Here is a 16,423-nt window from a genome sequence, read left to right as displayed (position 1 = left end):
CGTGAACATGACTCATGCAGTTTATCAGGGAAGCGGCTCAGCCTCGCTCTGCACAAGCAGTGTCACAAGCTGATGGTCTTAACAGGGAAGTGGTGAAGCTGAAGGTGTCACTCTGCTGTCAGTCGTCATTCCGACAACATGAAGACTTCAGGTGTGTCTCTGCTCCTCGGTGAGTCAAACACTGAAAAACTTTTCATGCTTACTTTCAGTCATGTATTCATTTATCACCGCGTCATCACACAATAAAGTGGGAAAACACGTTTTCAGCAGGAGGAAGCTTTTGCTGAGGGTGGATGGATCCCCAAGTGAAGTTTGTTGGATCTGCTTAAAGTTTGTTTCATTTAGGAGAGAGGAAGAGTTTGCTCTTTTTCTGTTGCCTGTTTTCTAGTAGGGCTAAAGTAATTTAATTAAAAGTCATTGAAAATAGACAGTGATGCAGCTCACACTTTAACTCAGAGGCATCTAATGAAATAAATTCTTTCACACAAGCATGAAGCAGGAAAGTGTGCTTACATCATGACTTTGTCTCATCAACAGATGTGGATGCAAATGAGTTCTAAGCAGGAAAACCTTTTTTGTGATCCATCATGTAATTTGGACTCAGAGTTAGAGCTTCATGTTAAGTTCACTGTCTGTAACATGATGACTTAAGGAGAAGTCGGGCAACCTCGTTTCTTCGAACATCGACGTTCAGGAAACCACAGCTGCTAGTTGCACTCACCACACGTTTGTCTTATCTGCCTATTATGTAGCCTTCACTTCCTTTAATAAGAGCAAATTTTCCACTATAAACACAGAGTCTAACAAAAGACTGGAGACTGTTTTGGTCATTTCCCTCAGAGTTTGTATGTTTTGTTGTTTTTCTGGTGATGAGCTTCAAACAGCAGCAGATTGAGACTCAAATAGAACCTAATAAAATCAGTGAAGCTATTCATTGCTCATGTCATCCATCAGGGAGTTACTTTAATATCATTACATTGTTTGCTTTTAGTAAATGTGGGAATTGAATATGAATTCATTTTATGTTTTTCTTTTCTTTTTTATTTCTTAATACCTAACTGCTGCACCTGTACTGCCCGTATCTCTGCAGATATACTGTATAGCCACTCAAAACTGATGTTCAGATAGAGGGTGGGAGCCGCCTGTTTTCTCTCTCCACTATAATCCCTGACAATTTTATTAGTTTGGGCGACCTTTACATGTAGGTTGTTGGGATCACAGCAGAGTTAGAACAGAGGGGACATGGTGTTTGTTAAATGTCCGAATGGCCCAGGTGGAAGAAGCTGTTAGTGAATCTGGAGATGTGGGACCTGAGGTACCAACATACAACACTGTAAAAAATGACGGATGCCACCAAAGTAAATAGCAACATTTTACTTTGTTGTTTGCATCATTTTTAAAAATGTATCATTTCTATTTGCATTTCAAGTTATGAAAGGTATTCATTAAACATGTTTATGTTTTTTTTTTCTTTAACTGTTTTCCACTCGGACTATACAAGAGGTTGAAGATACTATTACATACGGAGAGAACTCCACACCGGGTGTAGGCTTGCATGACTAAGAAACTATTTGAGGCAATTTTGTGGAGTTTGAGGTTGGACTCGGCTGCACATGTGTGCTTAAGCCGATCGATGGCTGCAGACTCTGTGGGAACTGAAATCAGCCCGTCATCGATGCAGAAGTGTCTCTCGACAAAGTGTCTTGTGTCTGCTCCAAAGTTTGTCTCGCCTTCCCAGGTGGCTCGTCATAGGTAATAGATGGTTACTACTGGTGACGGGCTATTACCAAAAATATGCACCCGGGCGTGGTCTTCCTGCACTTTGTCACATGAGTAGAAGTAATCAACAAGTTTTTATTCATTTCTATTCTTATGAGCACGAGAGAGAGAGAGGGGGGGGGGGCAGGTACACAGTCACTAAAGATGAATAGCACAGCATTTAGTTGAATAGACGTTAAAAGAGAAGGTGTTTCAACAGCTGTTGTCTGCACCCTTGACACAGGAGAACAGAAGACTTCACCACCAGGACCTCCCCACCAACTGGGTGTCACCAACTTTCTCACAACACCTAACTGTGACCTACACAGATAACCAGTGTGCAGCTTTGAAATATAACATCCAGAGTCTATGTGACAAATGGCTAAACAAGTGCCATCACAGCAGGGTGAAGGGTGAACATGGTAACATAGAAGATGCTCTCCCAGGCCTATTACTGCCTTCTGGTCATAATGTCCACTCTCTTTCAGTGACCTCTGACCTTTAATATCCTCTGACCTTCAGTGACCTCTGACCTCCTGTTTCAGGTGTGTGTGTGCTGCTGCTGTCTGCACTGACTGTTTGTGCAGGTGAGTAGATGAAGTGCACCATGGTCCAGGACAAACACTGAGTGTAAACACTGATAGAAACTGTCCGTCTGTCCTCCAGTCTCTCTGAGCGTCAGTCCAAACCTTCAGCAGTTCTTCACAGCAGCCTCAGTGTCTCTGACATGTGAAGGTCAGCTGGGCTCTGATGGATGGACGGTGAAGAGGGACACAGGAAGTGGGACTGAGTCATGTGGAGCAGGGGGGCGGGGCTTCGGGAGGTTCAATGGTTCATCCTGTGTTTTTGATGAGTTCAAGCCAATCAGTGGAGTTTACTGGTGTGAAGGTGAAGCTGGAGAGAAGAGTGAAGAAGTCAACATCACTGTATCAGGTAATGAAGTCATTCATTTCATCATCAGACTAACAGCACACTGTTATACCACCTCTACATCACTCTGTGTGTCTTTTCTTCAGATAAACATGTGATCCTGGAGATCCCTGCACTTCCTGTGAGGACAGGAAGTGATGTCACACTACGCTGTAAAAAGAAAACTGGTGGCACAGCTGCAGCTTATTTCTACTTTAATGGACGTCCTGTTGGACCTAAATCAGAGAAAAACATCACCATTAACGTGCAGCAGTCTGATGAAGGTCTCTACTGGTGTGCTCCTGATGAGTTTGGATCATCTCCTCAGAGCTTTCTGAGGGTCAGAGGTCAGAACACTGACATCACTTCCTGTTTAAAGCCAATCTGCTGAGCTGATGATAAACTGACTGAACCAGCTTCCTCATCTCTCCTGCAGGTCCTTCAACCACAGCCTTGTTTACAACAACAAAAGAAGCAACAACAACCATAACGTCACTCACAAACACTCATATCTCCTCTTCTTCTACCCTTCTTTCTCCTCCCCCTTCTCCCTCTCCCCCCTCCTCCCTCATATTCCCAATTGTAGCTGCTATAGGTTCCCTGGTGCTATTGGTTCTGGTTCTGTTTGTACTTCATCTTCTGTGGAAGAAGCGCACAGGTATAGCGTCTGTCTCAAATTTTCATCCAAAGTCATCATGTTGGACACATCAAGACAGCCTCCATCAGCGTTTCTATTTTTAGAACACTTAGAAAGTAGATTCAGACTAAAACTCCACAGACACAAATACTAGTATTCTTTCAGATCACTTCATCTTTGCAGGGAGATACCAGTCAGCTCCAGTAAATGATGTCACCTATGCTGAGGTCACCAGTAGAGCCTGGACCAATAAGACTCCAGCCAGCGAACCTGAAGTACTTTACTCCAGTCTGAGGACAAACACTGCAGGTACACATTCACCTGTGTTCTAGCGAGGGACATCAATGAGAGATAAACCCAAAAGTAGTTTTCATTGGGCTTGTAAAATGTGCTCAATGAAACAATGAGAATCTTCTTCTCACATTTATCAAACTAGTGTTTTGAAAGTGGGACCTGAATGCAGGTGGAGTTCACTCTTTAGGTTCCTGTTTCCTCAGTAAAACCTGTCACTGGTTTCATAATTAAAGCTGTACTGTGGTTTCGTTGGTCAGTTCAGTGTTTATAACATGAGGCAGTCAGCAGAGAGAGACGTGGCACTGAGACAGGAAATCCTGCAGCTTAAACAGATATGATCGGTGTTTGATGGGAGTCAATTCAGGTTTGTGTGTATGACACAGTGTAACAGGAGCAGTCGGCCTGAACTGAAGATTAAAAATAATCTGAGCGGATTTGGTTTGTTTTTAATCCAGATGTATCTTTTCAAAAATAAATCGGAGAAGCACACGTTGGACAGTTTAATAAAAATACTGTACAAACCAGCAAACCAGCAAAATTAGGAAAATAACAACCAGTACAAGGTGAGAATGTACTGCTCGCGTTCTGACTCTAATCTGAGGAGCAAAAACACATTTTAAGACATTATTTAAAGACAGGCAGCGAGTGGGCTGAACTAACAAGGGCAGGGTGATGCTTCCACAGTTTAGGCTACAGCTGAAAAAGCCCAGTCAGCTCTCACTTTGAGTCACGTTTTTGGGACTAGCAGGAGAAGCTAGTTCAGTGACCACATTATTTCTTTTATTGCCATGTAAATCTGAGGGTTATACACAGTAGTAGCAGTAATCAGATGTAAAAGCACATAAATAGTGAAGTCACCTGAGTCAGTAGTTCATATTTCCCGGAGTCGAGCGTTCATTCACCCACATCAAAACAGGTGCTGCTGGTGTGGTTAACTGCTGAGAGAAGCTCTCTGTGACGGAGCTTCTTTGTTGAGATCAGTGGGAAATGATCAAAGGTAAAACACATAAACCATGAAGTGTTTTATGTGTTTAAGATCAGTCTAGCAGCTATTTGAATGTTGTGGACTCTGTAGAGATAAACAGTGTCTGAGAGTAGAGAGAGTGCATGTCAGCAGATACCGGTGCTGAGATGCAGGACTGAACAAAGGAAGATGTAAAGTTACCACACAGCAAAAGATGTTCTTAACTTTGTTTCTTGTCTTCATCTCTTTGTGTGACTAGTGTTTAAAGTGAAATAAAATGAGTTCTTTTTCAGAGAGAGATTCATGAAGCCCCTCACAACGTCTTCATAAGAATTAAGATTTCTCTGCAGGATTATTATTAAATGAAAACAATATATATTTGAATTCAGTTGAGCAGGCAAACAGGGTTGATGGGAAATCCAAGTTCAGTGAGTTGTAAATAAAACCCGGATATTCAGTCACTCATTGGCATGTTCTTGTCTTGATGATGTCATCCCAAAAACACACATGACCAATGCTGACATCATCACTCAGACCCCTGAGAACACAGGTAGGGAGGCTGCACCTATATGACTCATGTCCCAGTGTTATTACATGCTGAACTATCGGGGCGACTGTGGTTCAGTGGATTGGGAAGCTCCTCTATAAATGGAAGGTCGCCGGTTTGATCCCTCCTGCTCTCTCTCTGTCCTGGTGGTTGTGTCCTATGGCAAGACACTTCCCCTACCGCCTACTGGTGATGGCCAGAGGGGCCGATGGTGCGATATGGCAGCCTCGCTTCTGTCAGTCTGTCCCCGGGCAGCTGTGGCTACAACTGTAGCTGCCTCCACCAGTGTGTGAGAGTGACTGTGGAACTGTACTTTGGGTGCCTAGAAAAGTGTTATATAAATGCAATCCATCATTAACTTTTTTCTCTTTAAGCTTCAGTTTAAAAATTAGGTTTAAAATTTCATATATTTGTTACATACATATACATTTTAATTAGGTTTTAAAGTTGGTAGGACAATAAATGCCTCACCCTTCTAGTGACCTGCACCATGACTGCACACTCAACTGTCCCATTTTTACAGAAGCTAAAGGAACCACAGACACCACAGAAGAAGTGTAAACAGGAAGCTGAGGACAGACCTGCAGACTTCCTGTGGACAGTCTCACTCTGTCAGTCACCATGGGAACATTTACAGGCAGTCATCAGCTTCCTCCTTTCTTCATTCACTCCCATTCATTCACACAATGATGTCATTGTGGGAGCAAGTTCCTCCTGAGGAACCAGGATTGACGGGGAACTAAAGAAATCAACCTGCTGCTGGTTTGAGTCTGTGCAGCTTGAACTCTGACAAAGGTCTACTGCGAGGTGAAGAGTCGTCACTTTCAGGAGCTGCTTCCATCATTTCAAACTGATCAATACTCTGAACTTATGAACACTCATGTTTGACACAGAGTGTCCTGTGATGGTCCTCAGTCTTTCACCTAGTTTTTGTGTTTGTTATGGACTATGTGTTTATTTGTTCTCTTGTTTCAGTGACCTTTGTTCTGGTTCTATATTGGTGTCTCTTGAGCTCAGGTTCCCTTATTTGTCAGAGTCGTCATTATTTATATTTCTTATTCTCTATTTCTTGTTGTTCATGTTTATTTCCTTCGTGTCCAGTCTGTGCCAGCCTCTTCTCTGTGTTTTGTTATTCTTTCAGTCTCCCCGCTCACGTACCTGCGTTTGTCTGTTTTCTCTGTGTTCTGTCTCATTGTGTTTGTAATCCCATCCCTGTGTTTAAGTCCTCAGTCTCCCTCGTGCCTGTTTTGCTGTGTTCTTCTGTGAGTATCTTTTAACATTAATAACGCTGCCTCTTTTAGCCGACCCCTTTGTTTCCAAGTCCTGCATTTGGGTCTTGCCTCTGCCTGCCACACAGCTGTTCATGACAGGCACAGAAAACGATTTTGAGCCTAGAAGTAATAAATGCATGAACTTGTTTTTTCAGCATCACTCTGAGACAGGATATTTCTAATTTTAGAGATGTTGCTCAGATGGAAGAAAGCAGTCCTACATATTTGTTTAATATGTGCATTAAAGGACATGTCCTGGTTAAAAATGACTGGTTTCATCTCAAAGCTGGCCAGTTGGACAGGAAACAAAACAAGATGTTATTTACATATGAGCATCACACTTTACCTGAAATACACAAAGAATCTTTCTAATAATAGAAAACAGTTTCAAACCTGCAGGATTAAAGTGATGAAAGTTTGTGATTTAAATTTGTCTCATAAACGTCCAAAACCTGCTGAAGGTTCAGTTCAGTTAGAGTCTGTAACATGACGACTGAACATGAAGGCAGACGACCTGTTTTCATCAAACAGGAAACCACAGCGGCTGTGTTTAGCATCGCTCCTGCTGATTGGGTCTGTTATGTAGACGATGTTTCCTCTATTAAGAACAAATTTTCCACTGTGTGGACAGAGTCGATAATCGTCCTGTGTCTCTCAGAGTTTCATTGTTTGGTTTTCAGTCTAAATGTTGCCATCAGTCACTGTCAGTTTGGGCACCGAACCTTAAACACGCATGTCAAAAATAAATCTACATTAGTAATGCATAAACAGCAAACCAGCAGGATCTCTCTGTGCACTGTGAACGCTGACTGAGGCTCATGTGATGCAGTGGGTTGTCTTCTAAATGTGTCTTCTTGTCTGCATGCTGAAGTATTCTTAGGCAAGATACTGAACCCCAAATTTCTTCTGACGCCTCCATCCAAACGTGAGTGTTTGATAAAGGTGCTTAGAAAGCAGTGTGTGAATAGCTGAGTCTTGAGTGCTCAGCTGGATTAGAGCAGTAGCAGCAGTTCGTTTACACAAACAACCAGTTTACATGTATAAATGATGATCAGTGAACTGCCATCACTCGTGGTTGAAGCATTTCTTATGTAGAGCCGGAAAATAAACCACAAGCTTGAACACTGTTTTTACTGACCTTTATCTGTGTAGCCTTCCTGTATTGAGCTTGGCAAGGACTAAAATAATTTCCCAGCATTATTTTTCTAACTAAATGGTTTTTTTTTTGCTTTAGTTACACTCCAAATAACAGCTGACATGGCATTTCAGACTTTTGCTGTAATCAAATTTGTAAACTTGTATTTAAGTTGGTAGATAATGTGTGCATAATGCACTGAACTAGATTCTTTTGTGATAGTGAAGTATTAATTGTTACTGATGTTCAATCTTGGTCCCTTTGTGCAAAAGAAAGAAATGTATGCGCATTTTTCCACATGCATTATGTTAATGTTGTGTCAAAGAGTTACACATTTATAATATTTGATAGATAGCTGTGTATTTTTGTAGTTCTGTGCACAAGTTTGGATTGAGCCCTCTGATTTAATCTAAAATAATACTCTGTGTTATTTTGTTAGGCCAACATGAAAGACAAATAATTATCTTCAAAAAACTTGTTGGAGAATTAAAATGGTAAGAAATGGAAATCAGATCTCTCAGCTACATCTGTGTGAGGTACTATGGGAACGTGTGATTTCAGGCTGTAGATAACGGATTTCTAAGAGGTTTCGTTAGAAGATGTAGGAGGTTACCCTGTAACTCTACAGACGTGAGGTGGGCTCGTCCAGGATTTGAACCCGGGACCTCTCGCACCCTAAGCAAGAATCATACCCCTAGACCAACGAGCCACATAAACGCCGTCACCAACTTCTTTTCTGAAAGTCACACATCAGAGCACGTAGCTGAAGCTGAATATATGAAACATTGTCTTGAAAGCTGCCAGTCAAAAGTCTGGAAACACATCACCGTGGTTTTTCCACATTGTGGACACAAACAGTTTCAGGACATCAGCTCAGAGCAACGGTCATTTTAAAGAACTTGCCTCATTCAACCAGACAAGCACTGGTTTCTATGCTTTAGTGCTTTCTAGCTAAGATATGCTAACATTCATTCTTTGCATCAGAGAGCAACTTGGGGTGTTAATCTACCAACTCAGGAGGTAAAGCAGATCATTTCCCAGTTGGAAAATTGATGGGATCATTTCCTGGATGCTCCAGTCTGCATATCCATGGACAAGTCATCTTTTCATTTCCAGTCAATTTTATTCATATAGCGACCAATCACAATAACAGTTACCTTTATATTGTAAGGTAGACCCTACAGAGAAAAACCGAACAATCATATGATCATCTGACCAGACCATATTTCACTGGCTTCTCTAAATGTTCAGCAAACTTTAAATGCTCTTCATCATGCTTTTTCTTCAGCAATGGCACCATGGATGGTGACCTACATGCCATGCCTTCTTGAAACAATTATACCTGCTGATTCCAGGTTTTTCTGTAGCACCTTGGCTCTTCAACAACTCTTCTGATCATTATTATATATGGTGAAATGATGTTCTTTCCACCTCTGCATTAAGAACCCAACAGTGCTCACTAGAACCTCCAGTAGTTTAGAACCAATACCTTCAGTATGTTTTGCAACAATACGGTTGTGAAGGTTTTGAGACAGCTCACTGGTTTACCCATCATGAGATGTTTCTTTTGTGACACTTTGGTAATGACACAGATCTTTATAGGTCATCAGTTGGGACTGAACCTGCTAATATTAATTTGTAATAACTGTCAGGATGGCTTTCAATTATTGATAAATTTCATTTGCCATGAATCATGATTTCCTATGTCTCATTGCACCTTCCTTTTCTTCCTTTTGTTTTTCTCTGTTATTTCTCATTATCACACGTTAACCCCTGACCTGAACTCAAAGGTGAGTGATAAAACATTAATTGAATTACAATATTATCCAAAGAACAGAAGTAAATACAAAATGCAGTTTCTAAATAAATGTGTTTATTATTAAGGGGAAAAAACCCAAACCTAGATGAACATGTCAGAAAAAGCTATTGCCCCCTGAATTTAATAAATAACTGCAACCAAGCATTTGTAACAACCTGCAATAAATCTTTAACAGCACTGTGGAGGATTTTCAGCCCACTCACTGTTGCAGAATTGTTGTAATTTAGCCACATTGCTGGGTTTTCAAGCATGAACCACCTTTTTAAGGTCATGTCACAGCATATAAATCAGATTCAGGTAAGAACTTTGACTTATTTGGGTGTTTTGCATAATTATCCGGCTGCAGAAACCAAGTGCGCTTCAGGTCAGATGAGAGCGGATGGCCAGATAGTCTCCTAAAGAATTGTTTCTTTAAGAGGGCCGAATTCATGGTTCCATTTAGGGAGGCAAGTCTTGCAGGTCCCGAGGCAGCAAAACAGCCTCAGACTATCAGACTATCACCACCATATTTTACTGTTGGTATGAGCTTCCTTTTCTGAAATGCAGTGTGTAATGACACACACTCATCAGTCCAGGGTTTTTTTCCCCAAAAGTCTTGGAACTCTGCCACGCAGGCTGGTGTGCTCCAGTCCCTTTCTTAAAGTGTAGTCATGAGAAAGGGACTTTAATTTTAACTTGAACTAAAAGCTGATCCTAAACTAAGCACAGATCAAACTGGTTGATCAGCCATCAGAGGAGTCGGATCAATGGAGCTGCTTCTGTTCCTGATGTCCCCTGTTTGATCCTGGACCTGAACTCTCCCTGCAGAGACAAGACAGTCAGACAGGGACAGACAACAAGAGACAAACTTATATTTTTATACTGACCTTTGACCTTTAATAGCACCGTGGTCTCTCTTGAAATGCATTTTTCTTTGCTGCAGACATTACAGATGTATTCTCCACTGTCTCTCTCTGTGGGCTGTTTCAGGGTCAGACTGAGGTCTCCAGTTTTCAGCAGGTCTTCATTCATCTTCGTTCGGTCTCTGTAAACCTGGTGCTGTTTGTGAGGCTGGTCAGAGCCGTTCTTATACACGTGGACCTTCCTGTATGGTTCATAGCGTCTCCACTCCACTTTAGCATCTTCAGGCAGGTTTTGTGTGGTTGTGAAGGGCAGCTGGACAGACTCCGCCCCCTCCTCCACCTCCACCACACAGTCTGAGAGGACAACAAACACAACATGAGCTGTACAGACAGCAGTGAATCTAGAAAACACCTTATTAAGCTTCTTTATGCTGCAGTCTGATATTTACATTTAATTATTGTTATTTTATAAACAAATACACTGTAAGAAATATTTCATAGGTATTTGCACTGACTCATCACTCTCAGCAGAACTGTTTTCTTTCTCTTGATCCCTTTCCCCTCAACTCTGCAGATGTACTTTCCAGTGTCTCTGTCTGTGGGGAGTTTCAGGGTCAGACTGAGGTCTCCAGTTTTCAGTGAGTCGTCTCTCATTTCGTTTCGCTCTCTGTAAAACTGGTCTCGTGCGTCAGGCTGGTCAGAGCCGGCGTGATATTTGTGAACAGTCATCGGTGGTTCAGGTTCATAGCGCCACCACTCCACTTCAGCATCTCCAGGCAGGTTTTGTGTGGTTGTGAAGGGCAGCTGGACAGACTCCGCCCCCTCCTCCACGTCCACCTGACAGACTGAGAGGACAACGAACACAACATGACACAGCAGCAGTTTTATTCAATGATTCCAAAGAGAACTTTAATATTCAATTTTAAGCTCAAACTATGATATTTGTCTTTGCTTGTGTTGATTTCCTAAAGATGAAATATACTACACTCATTTAATTCAGGATTAATCAATCAATCAAAGCTTTATTCGCCACATGCAGGTTGCCCTGCAGTGAAATGGGACCCCCCCCCCCCCCCCCCCCCCCCCCTCGACCTTACACACACAACACAGACATCACATGAGGATACAAGTCAGAGATCGGTAGCGTTACAGAAAAACACTGAAATATACACTACAATGGGAAAGTACAAGAGGAAAAAAAGAGACCTCTACTCATGCTGTGCTTCCATGGTAGGACAGCACGAGAACAGGAGACAAAAAAACTCCTCTGCACAAAAAGCACATAAATGTCCACAGCACAAGACATGACAACCCACAGGATTGGGTTGTCATGTCGCCCGAGTGTCCCCTCTCCTCACTCCCTTATCTTCCCAGGGAAGATAAGGGAGTGAGGAGAAAAGGGAGAAAAGAGGGAGAAAAGAGGAGAAAAAGTGCGACCGCCTTCGCTGAGAGCAAGACAAGTACAATAATAATTCAATAATGTATTTTATTGGTTGTTCTTCATTTCTTTTGAATTGTTGCCTTCAGTCCACTTTAGTAGGATTTGAGTGGGACTGCTCACAAAGAAAGAACGAGTCTCTAATTTTTTATGGTAGTTTGATTTTAATAAAGGGAGACAAATTATCACCTCGCCTCTGTCGGTGCGCCCCAGGGCGGCTGTGGCTACACTGTAGCTGCTGTCACCAGTGTGTGACTGTGTGTGTGAATGGGTGACTGAATGTAGTGTAAAGCGCTTTGGGGTCCTTAGAGACTGAGTAAAGCGCTATATAAATACAGGCCATTTACCATTTATTAACAAAAAATCCAAAAAAAGAAAGATTACATAAAAAGTGTAAATTCATCTGTATATCATTGAGTGAAACACATATTTGGACCCTTAAACTTACCCAAAACTACAATCTGTGTGTTCATGTAACACACAGATTGCGATCAATCAAATCAATGAAGTACAGATACTCCTGATCTCAACTCATTTTGGGTATAAAGTATCTATTGTATTGTATCAGTACAATCTATTTTGGTAACTAGTTACAAGAAAGTGGAGCATATAATGACAAGATGACACTTTATTGGATCTTACACCAGTTTACCCAGAGCACTCCGCTCTCGCTCTGCAGGCCTACTTGTTGTTCCTAGAGTATTTAAAAGTAGAATGGGAGGCAGAGCCTTCAGTTTTCAGGCCCCTCTTCTGTGGAACCAGCTTCCAGTTTGGATTCAGGAGACAGACACTATCTCTACTTTTAAGATTAGGCTTAAAACTTTCCTTTTGGCTAAAGCATATAGTTAGGGCTGGACCAGGTGACCCTGGATCCTCCCTTAGTTATGCTATGTCGATTCATGGTTTTCTACAGTTTTTGATCTACTGCAGAATATTTTTAAGGTTATCTGCTATAAAACGCCAGACCAGGAAAATCTCCTTCATGTTTTTCTCTGTTTTATCCTCAGTTACTTTCACACAAAGACATCTGCTGTGATGCTCACAATTGTGATGAAGTCTCACATGTATCAGTGCTGATAAATGATCAGAATTATAATATTTCTGACTGTCTGAGGCTAAATTGAATCAAATCGGGACTTCGTGAATTGGAATCAAAGGGATTATAGAAATCAGCGATGATACCCAGCCCTAGTGAGCAGCCTAGGCCTGACAGAGTGGATGTAGGTGTGGGTAATAAGGAAAGATGAAAAGAACTACTGATAACTTTTTTGTTAAGTTAAAGTCTGATCCGTCTGAAGTTCATAGCCAGCTCTGACACGGAGCCATCGATCTCTGAATGCTGTAAAAGCAGCAGTGTATCCAGGAAACACATTATACGTGATAAATGCACTGCCCGAGTGTCCCCTCTCCTCACTGCCTTTCAACAGCATGCAACAGCAAACAGGTCGTCAGAGGAGCCGAGATGATGATTGTGTTGATTGTGGTTGTGATGATGTGTTAATACACTAATACACCTCTCTGAATGTAATAATTAGTCATTAATAACCTCTGCCTCTCTACCACAGCACGTGTGTTTATCAGCCATCATTTTGTTGGAATGGGTCAGAAATGGCCGCCCCAGTCCTGGTTCTGACGGAGGTTTCTTCCTGTTAAAACTGAGTTTTTCCTCCCACTATCACCAAAGCACTTACCCATAGTGGGCTCATATGATTGTTGGGTTTTTCTCTGTTTTCTCTGTATTATTGAAGGAACTACCTTATAATATAAAGTGCCTTGACGCAGTTGTTGTTGTGATTTGGTGCTGTATAAATAACTGACTTAAATTCATTTCTGACCTTTGACTCGAAGCCTCACTTCTCTCTTCAGCAGGATGTTTCCCTCGCTGCTGTAGGCGGTGCAGGTGTAGACTTCGTTGTCTCTGTCTGTGGGGTATCTCAGGGTCAGACTGAGGTCTCCAGTTTTCAGCAGGTCTTCATTCATCTTCGTTCGGTCTCTGTAAAAGTGGTCTTGTTCTTCAGGCTGGTCAGAGCCGTTCTCAGACACGTGGACCTTTGTGGTCCGGATGTAAATGCAGGTCCACTCCACTTTACTGCCTTTAAGCAGGTGAAGTTTGGTTTTGCAGGGCAGCTGCACAGACTCGACCCCCTGCTCCACCTCCACCAGGGGGACTGAAAGGAGAAAAAATACCACAATGAGCTGAACACAGCATCATCAGCACTGAGAACATTTTGTTTGGATGAAGTGAAACATCTGCACTGAAAACATGTTTGACTGGCTGCAGCCTGGGATTTGTCCCATTGCTCCACTGAGCAGACACAGTGTTATCTTTGGTGTCCTAAATCAATTATGGGAAGAAATTTATCATCTGTCTTTATCTTCACTTCCTACACCCAAACTGGAAATGTTAATAGACCATAATGGGAGCTTGCCTACTTAATATTTCCTTTGAATTTTCTCTCTACATGTAGATTATTATGAACTTTTGTTAAATAAGCTATTATTCTGGGCTATGCAGGCCCAGACAAAGCGTGCAGCATTTTAATGAGGTTGTTTTAGTGTGGAATAGAAGAAATAGAAGAAGCTCGTGTGAGTTTCCTTAAGAAAACATCTGATCCTCAAAATCCTGGTGCTTTCAGGCTGACATTGACTCAAAAACATTATCATTATAATATTTTCATTCTAAATCATTTCATAAATTTCTCTTAAACTCCTCAATTTCTCGGACTAGTGTCACATCTTCAGTTTGAGCTGATAAAAAAGTAATGGTTGAAAAACCTAACTTAATAGATCTTACTGTAGCTCACTCATCAAGTCCTGTTCACCTCAGGGACAGATTATCAGTGTGGTCACCAAGCTCTTTAATTCATGACTCACCATCTTCATCTTCTGTCTACAGCACTCACCTCTGACGTAGAGCTTCACTTGTTTCTTCTTTAGGATGTTTTCCCCCCTGTAGACGGTGCAGGTATAGGTGAGTGCGTCTCTGTTTGTCGGGTATTTCAGAGTCAGGCTGAGGTCCACAGCTATCCGCAGGTTTTTGTTCATCATTGTTCGATTTCTGTAAAACCAGTGCTGTTTTTCAAGGTGGTCAGAACCGTTTCTAAAGACGTGCACTATCCTGTTGGAGCTGTCAGTCCACTCTACAGTTAAGATAAGATAAGATAACCTTTATTAGTCCCACACGTGGGAAATTTGTTTTGTCACAGCAGGAAGTGGACAGTGCAAAAGTTATGACGCAAAAATTAGAATACAATAAGAATAAATACAGTACACAGCTGTACAGAATAGAATAAAATAAAATACTATATACAGTAGAATAAAATAGAATAAAAATATACAATAAGATAAAAATAGAATACAAATACAAATACTATATACAACTGAGTAAAAATACAACGATGCCAGAAAGGATTATTGCACTTAGTGTTATTGCACATGTGTGGATGTGTGTGTTTGTTCAGTTAAAGTCTTTGTTGTGGAGTCTGACAGCAGTGGGGAGGAAAGACCTGCGAAATCTCTCCGTCCCACACCGTGGGTGCCGCAGTCTCCCACTGAAGGAGCTGCTCAGTGCTGTCACAGTCTGCTGCATGGGGTGGGAGATGTTGTCCATCAGGGATGACAGCTTAGCCGCCATTCTCCTGTCACTCACCACCTCCACTGAGTCCAGAGGGCATCCTAGAACAGAGCTGGCCCTTCGGATCACCCTGTTCAGTCTCTTCCTGTCCCCAGCAGAGATGCTGCCGCCCCAGCAGACCACACCATAAAAGATAGCAGAAGCCACCACAGAGTCATAGAAGGTCTTCAGGAGTGGGCCCTCCACCCCAAACGACCTGAGTCTCCGCAGCAGGTACAACCTGCTCTGCCCTTTCCTGTAGAGGGCGTCTGAGTTATGAGTCCAGTCCAGTCTATTGTTCAGATGAACACCAAGGTACCTGTAGCTGTCCACAGCCTCAATGTCCATACCCTGGATGTTCAGTGGTTGCAGTGGAGAATGCTTGTGCCTGCGGAAGTCTACCACCAGCTCCTTGGTTTTACTGGCGTTGATCTGGAGGTAGTTCAGCTGGCACCAGTCCACAAAGTCTTGAGTCAGTCCTCTGTACTCCTTGTCGTCCCCATCAGTGATGAGGCCGACTATTGCAGAGTCATCAGAGAACTTCTGCAGGAAGCACTGGGTGGAATTGTGGGAGAAGTCTGCAGTGTAGATGGTGAAGAGGAACGGAGCCAGAACCGTTCCCTGTGGGGCCCCCGTACTGCAGACGACCCTGTCCGACACACAGCCCTGAGTCCTCACATACTGTGGTCGGTCGGTGAGGTAGTCCAGGATCCAGGTAGTGAGGTGATGGTCCACTCCAGAGTTCACCAGCTTGTCCTTCAGAACCGAGGGAAGAATAGTGTTGAAGGCACTGGAGAAATCAAAGAACATGATTCTCACAGTGCTTCCAGCGGTCTCCAGGTGAGCGAGGGAACGATGTAGGAGGTGAATGACGGCATCATCCGCTCCAATGCCAGGCTGGTAGGCAAACTGAAGTGGGTCCAGTGATGAGCTTGTTAGGCGCCGAAGCTGAGCCAGGACCAACCGCTCCAGGGTCTTCATCAGGTGGGATGTCAGAGCCACCGGCCTGTAGCTGTTGAGGTCCTTGGGGCGTGAAGTCTTTGGCACTGGTACAACACAGGAGGTTTTCCAGAGCTGTGGGACTCTTCCCAACCTCAGGCTCAGGTTGAAGAGGTGCTCCATCACCCCACACAGTTGGTCCGCGCAGGACCTGACGACCCTCGAGCTGATGCCATCTGGGCCCGCTGCCTTCTTGC

The 16,423-nt window shown here is 42.8% G+C and overlaps 2 protein-coding genes across 2 annotated transcripts; one reads left to right on the top strand and one right to left on the bottom strand.

The window, feature by feature from the left end:
- Positions 1-1,264: 1,264 nt before the first annotated feature.
- Positions 1,265-5,678, top strand: LOC308409998 (uncharacterized protein; the record flags this gene model as incomplete). Its single annotated transcript, XM_080903046.1, has 7 exons — positions 1,265-1,315; positions 2,003-2,180; positions 2,304-2,345; positions 2,425-2,691; positions 2,775-3,014; positions 3,104-3,613; positions 5,633-5,678. 6 exons carry the CDS (start codon positions 1,265-1,267, stop codon positions 3,406-3,408), a joined length of 1,083 nt encoding a protein of 360 aa, XP_080759172.1. The 3' UTR covers positions 3,409-3,613; positions 5,633-5,678.
- A 3,695-nt stretch (positions 5,679-9,373) lies between these two features.
- LOC308393608 (uncharacterized protein) lies at positions 9,374-14,848 on the bottom strand. Its single transcript, XM_080877524.1, has 5 exons — positions 14,518-14,848; positions 13,450-13,782; positions 10,692-11,021; positions 10,201-10,530; positions 9,374-10,135 (listed from the first exon to the last, which is right to left on the bottom strand). Exons 1-5 carry the CDS (start codon positions 14,660-14,662, stop codon positions 10,044-10,046), a joined length of 1,230 nt encoding a protein of 409 aa, XP_080733650.1. The 5' UTR covers positions 14,663-14,848; the 3' UTR covers positions 9,374-10,043.
- Between the last annotated feature and the right edge of the window lie 1,575 nt (positions 14,849-16,423).

The sequence above is a fragment of the Rhamphochromis sp. 'chilingali' genome (assembly GCF_963969265.1).
Source record: "Rhamphochromis sp. 'chilingali' genome assembly, chromosome: 1".
NCBI lineage: Eukaryota > Metazoa > Chordata > Actinopteri > Cichliformes > Cichlidae > Rhamphochromis > Rhamphochromis sp. 'chilingali'.
Note: the sequence above shows the minus strand (reverse complement) of the source record. Positions and strands in the feature narration are given on the sequence as shown.

Excerpts from the sequence above, each read along its gene's own strand:
- LOC308393608 (XM_080877524.1), bottom strand. The coding sequence starts at position 14,662 with ATGATGAACAAAAACCTGCGGATAGCTGTGGACCTCAGCCTGACTCTG. Across the intron at positions 11,022-13,449 it reads AGTGAGGCTTCGAGTCAAAG|TCTGTCAGGTGGACGTGGAG; the intron begins GTCAGAAATGAA and ends TTGTCCTCTCAG. Across the intron at positions 10,136-10,200 it reads GGTGCTATTAAAGGTCAAAG|GGAGAGTTCAGGTCCAGGAT; the intron begins GTCAGTATAAAA and ends TTGTCTCTGCAG.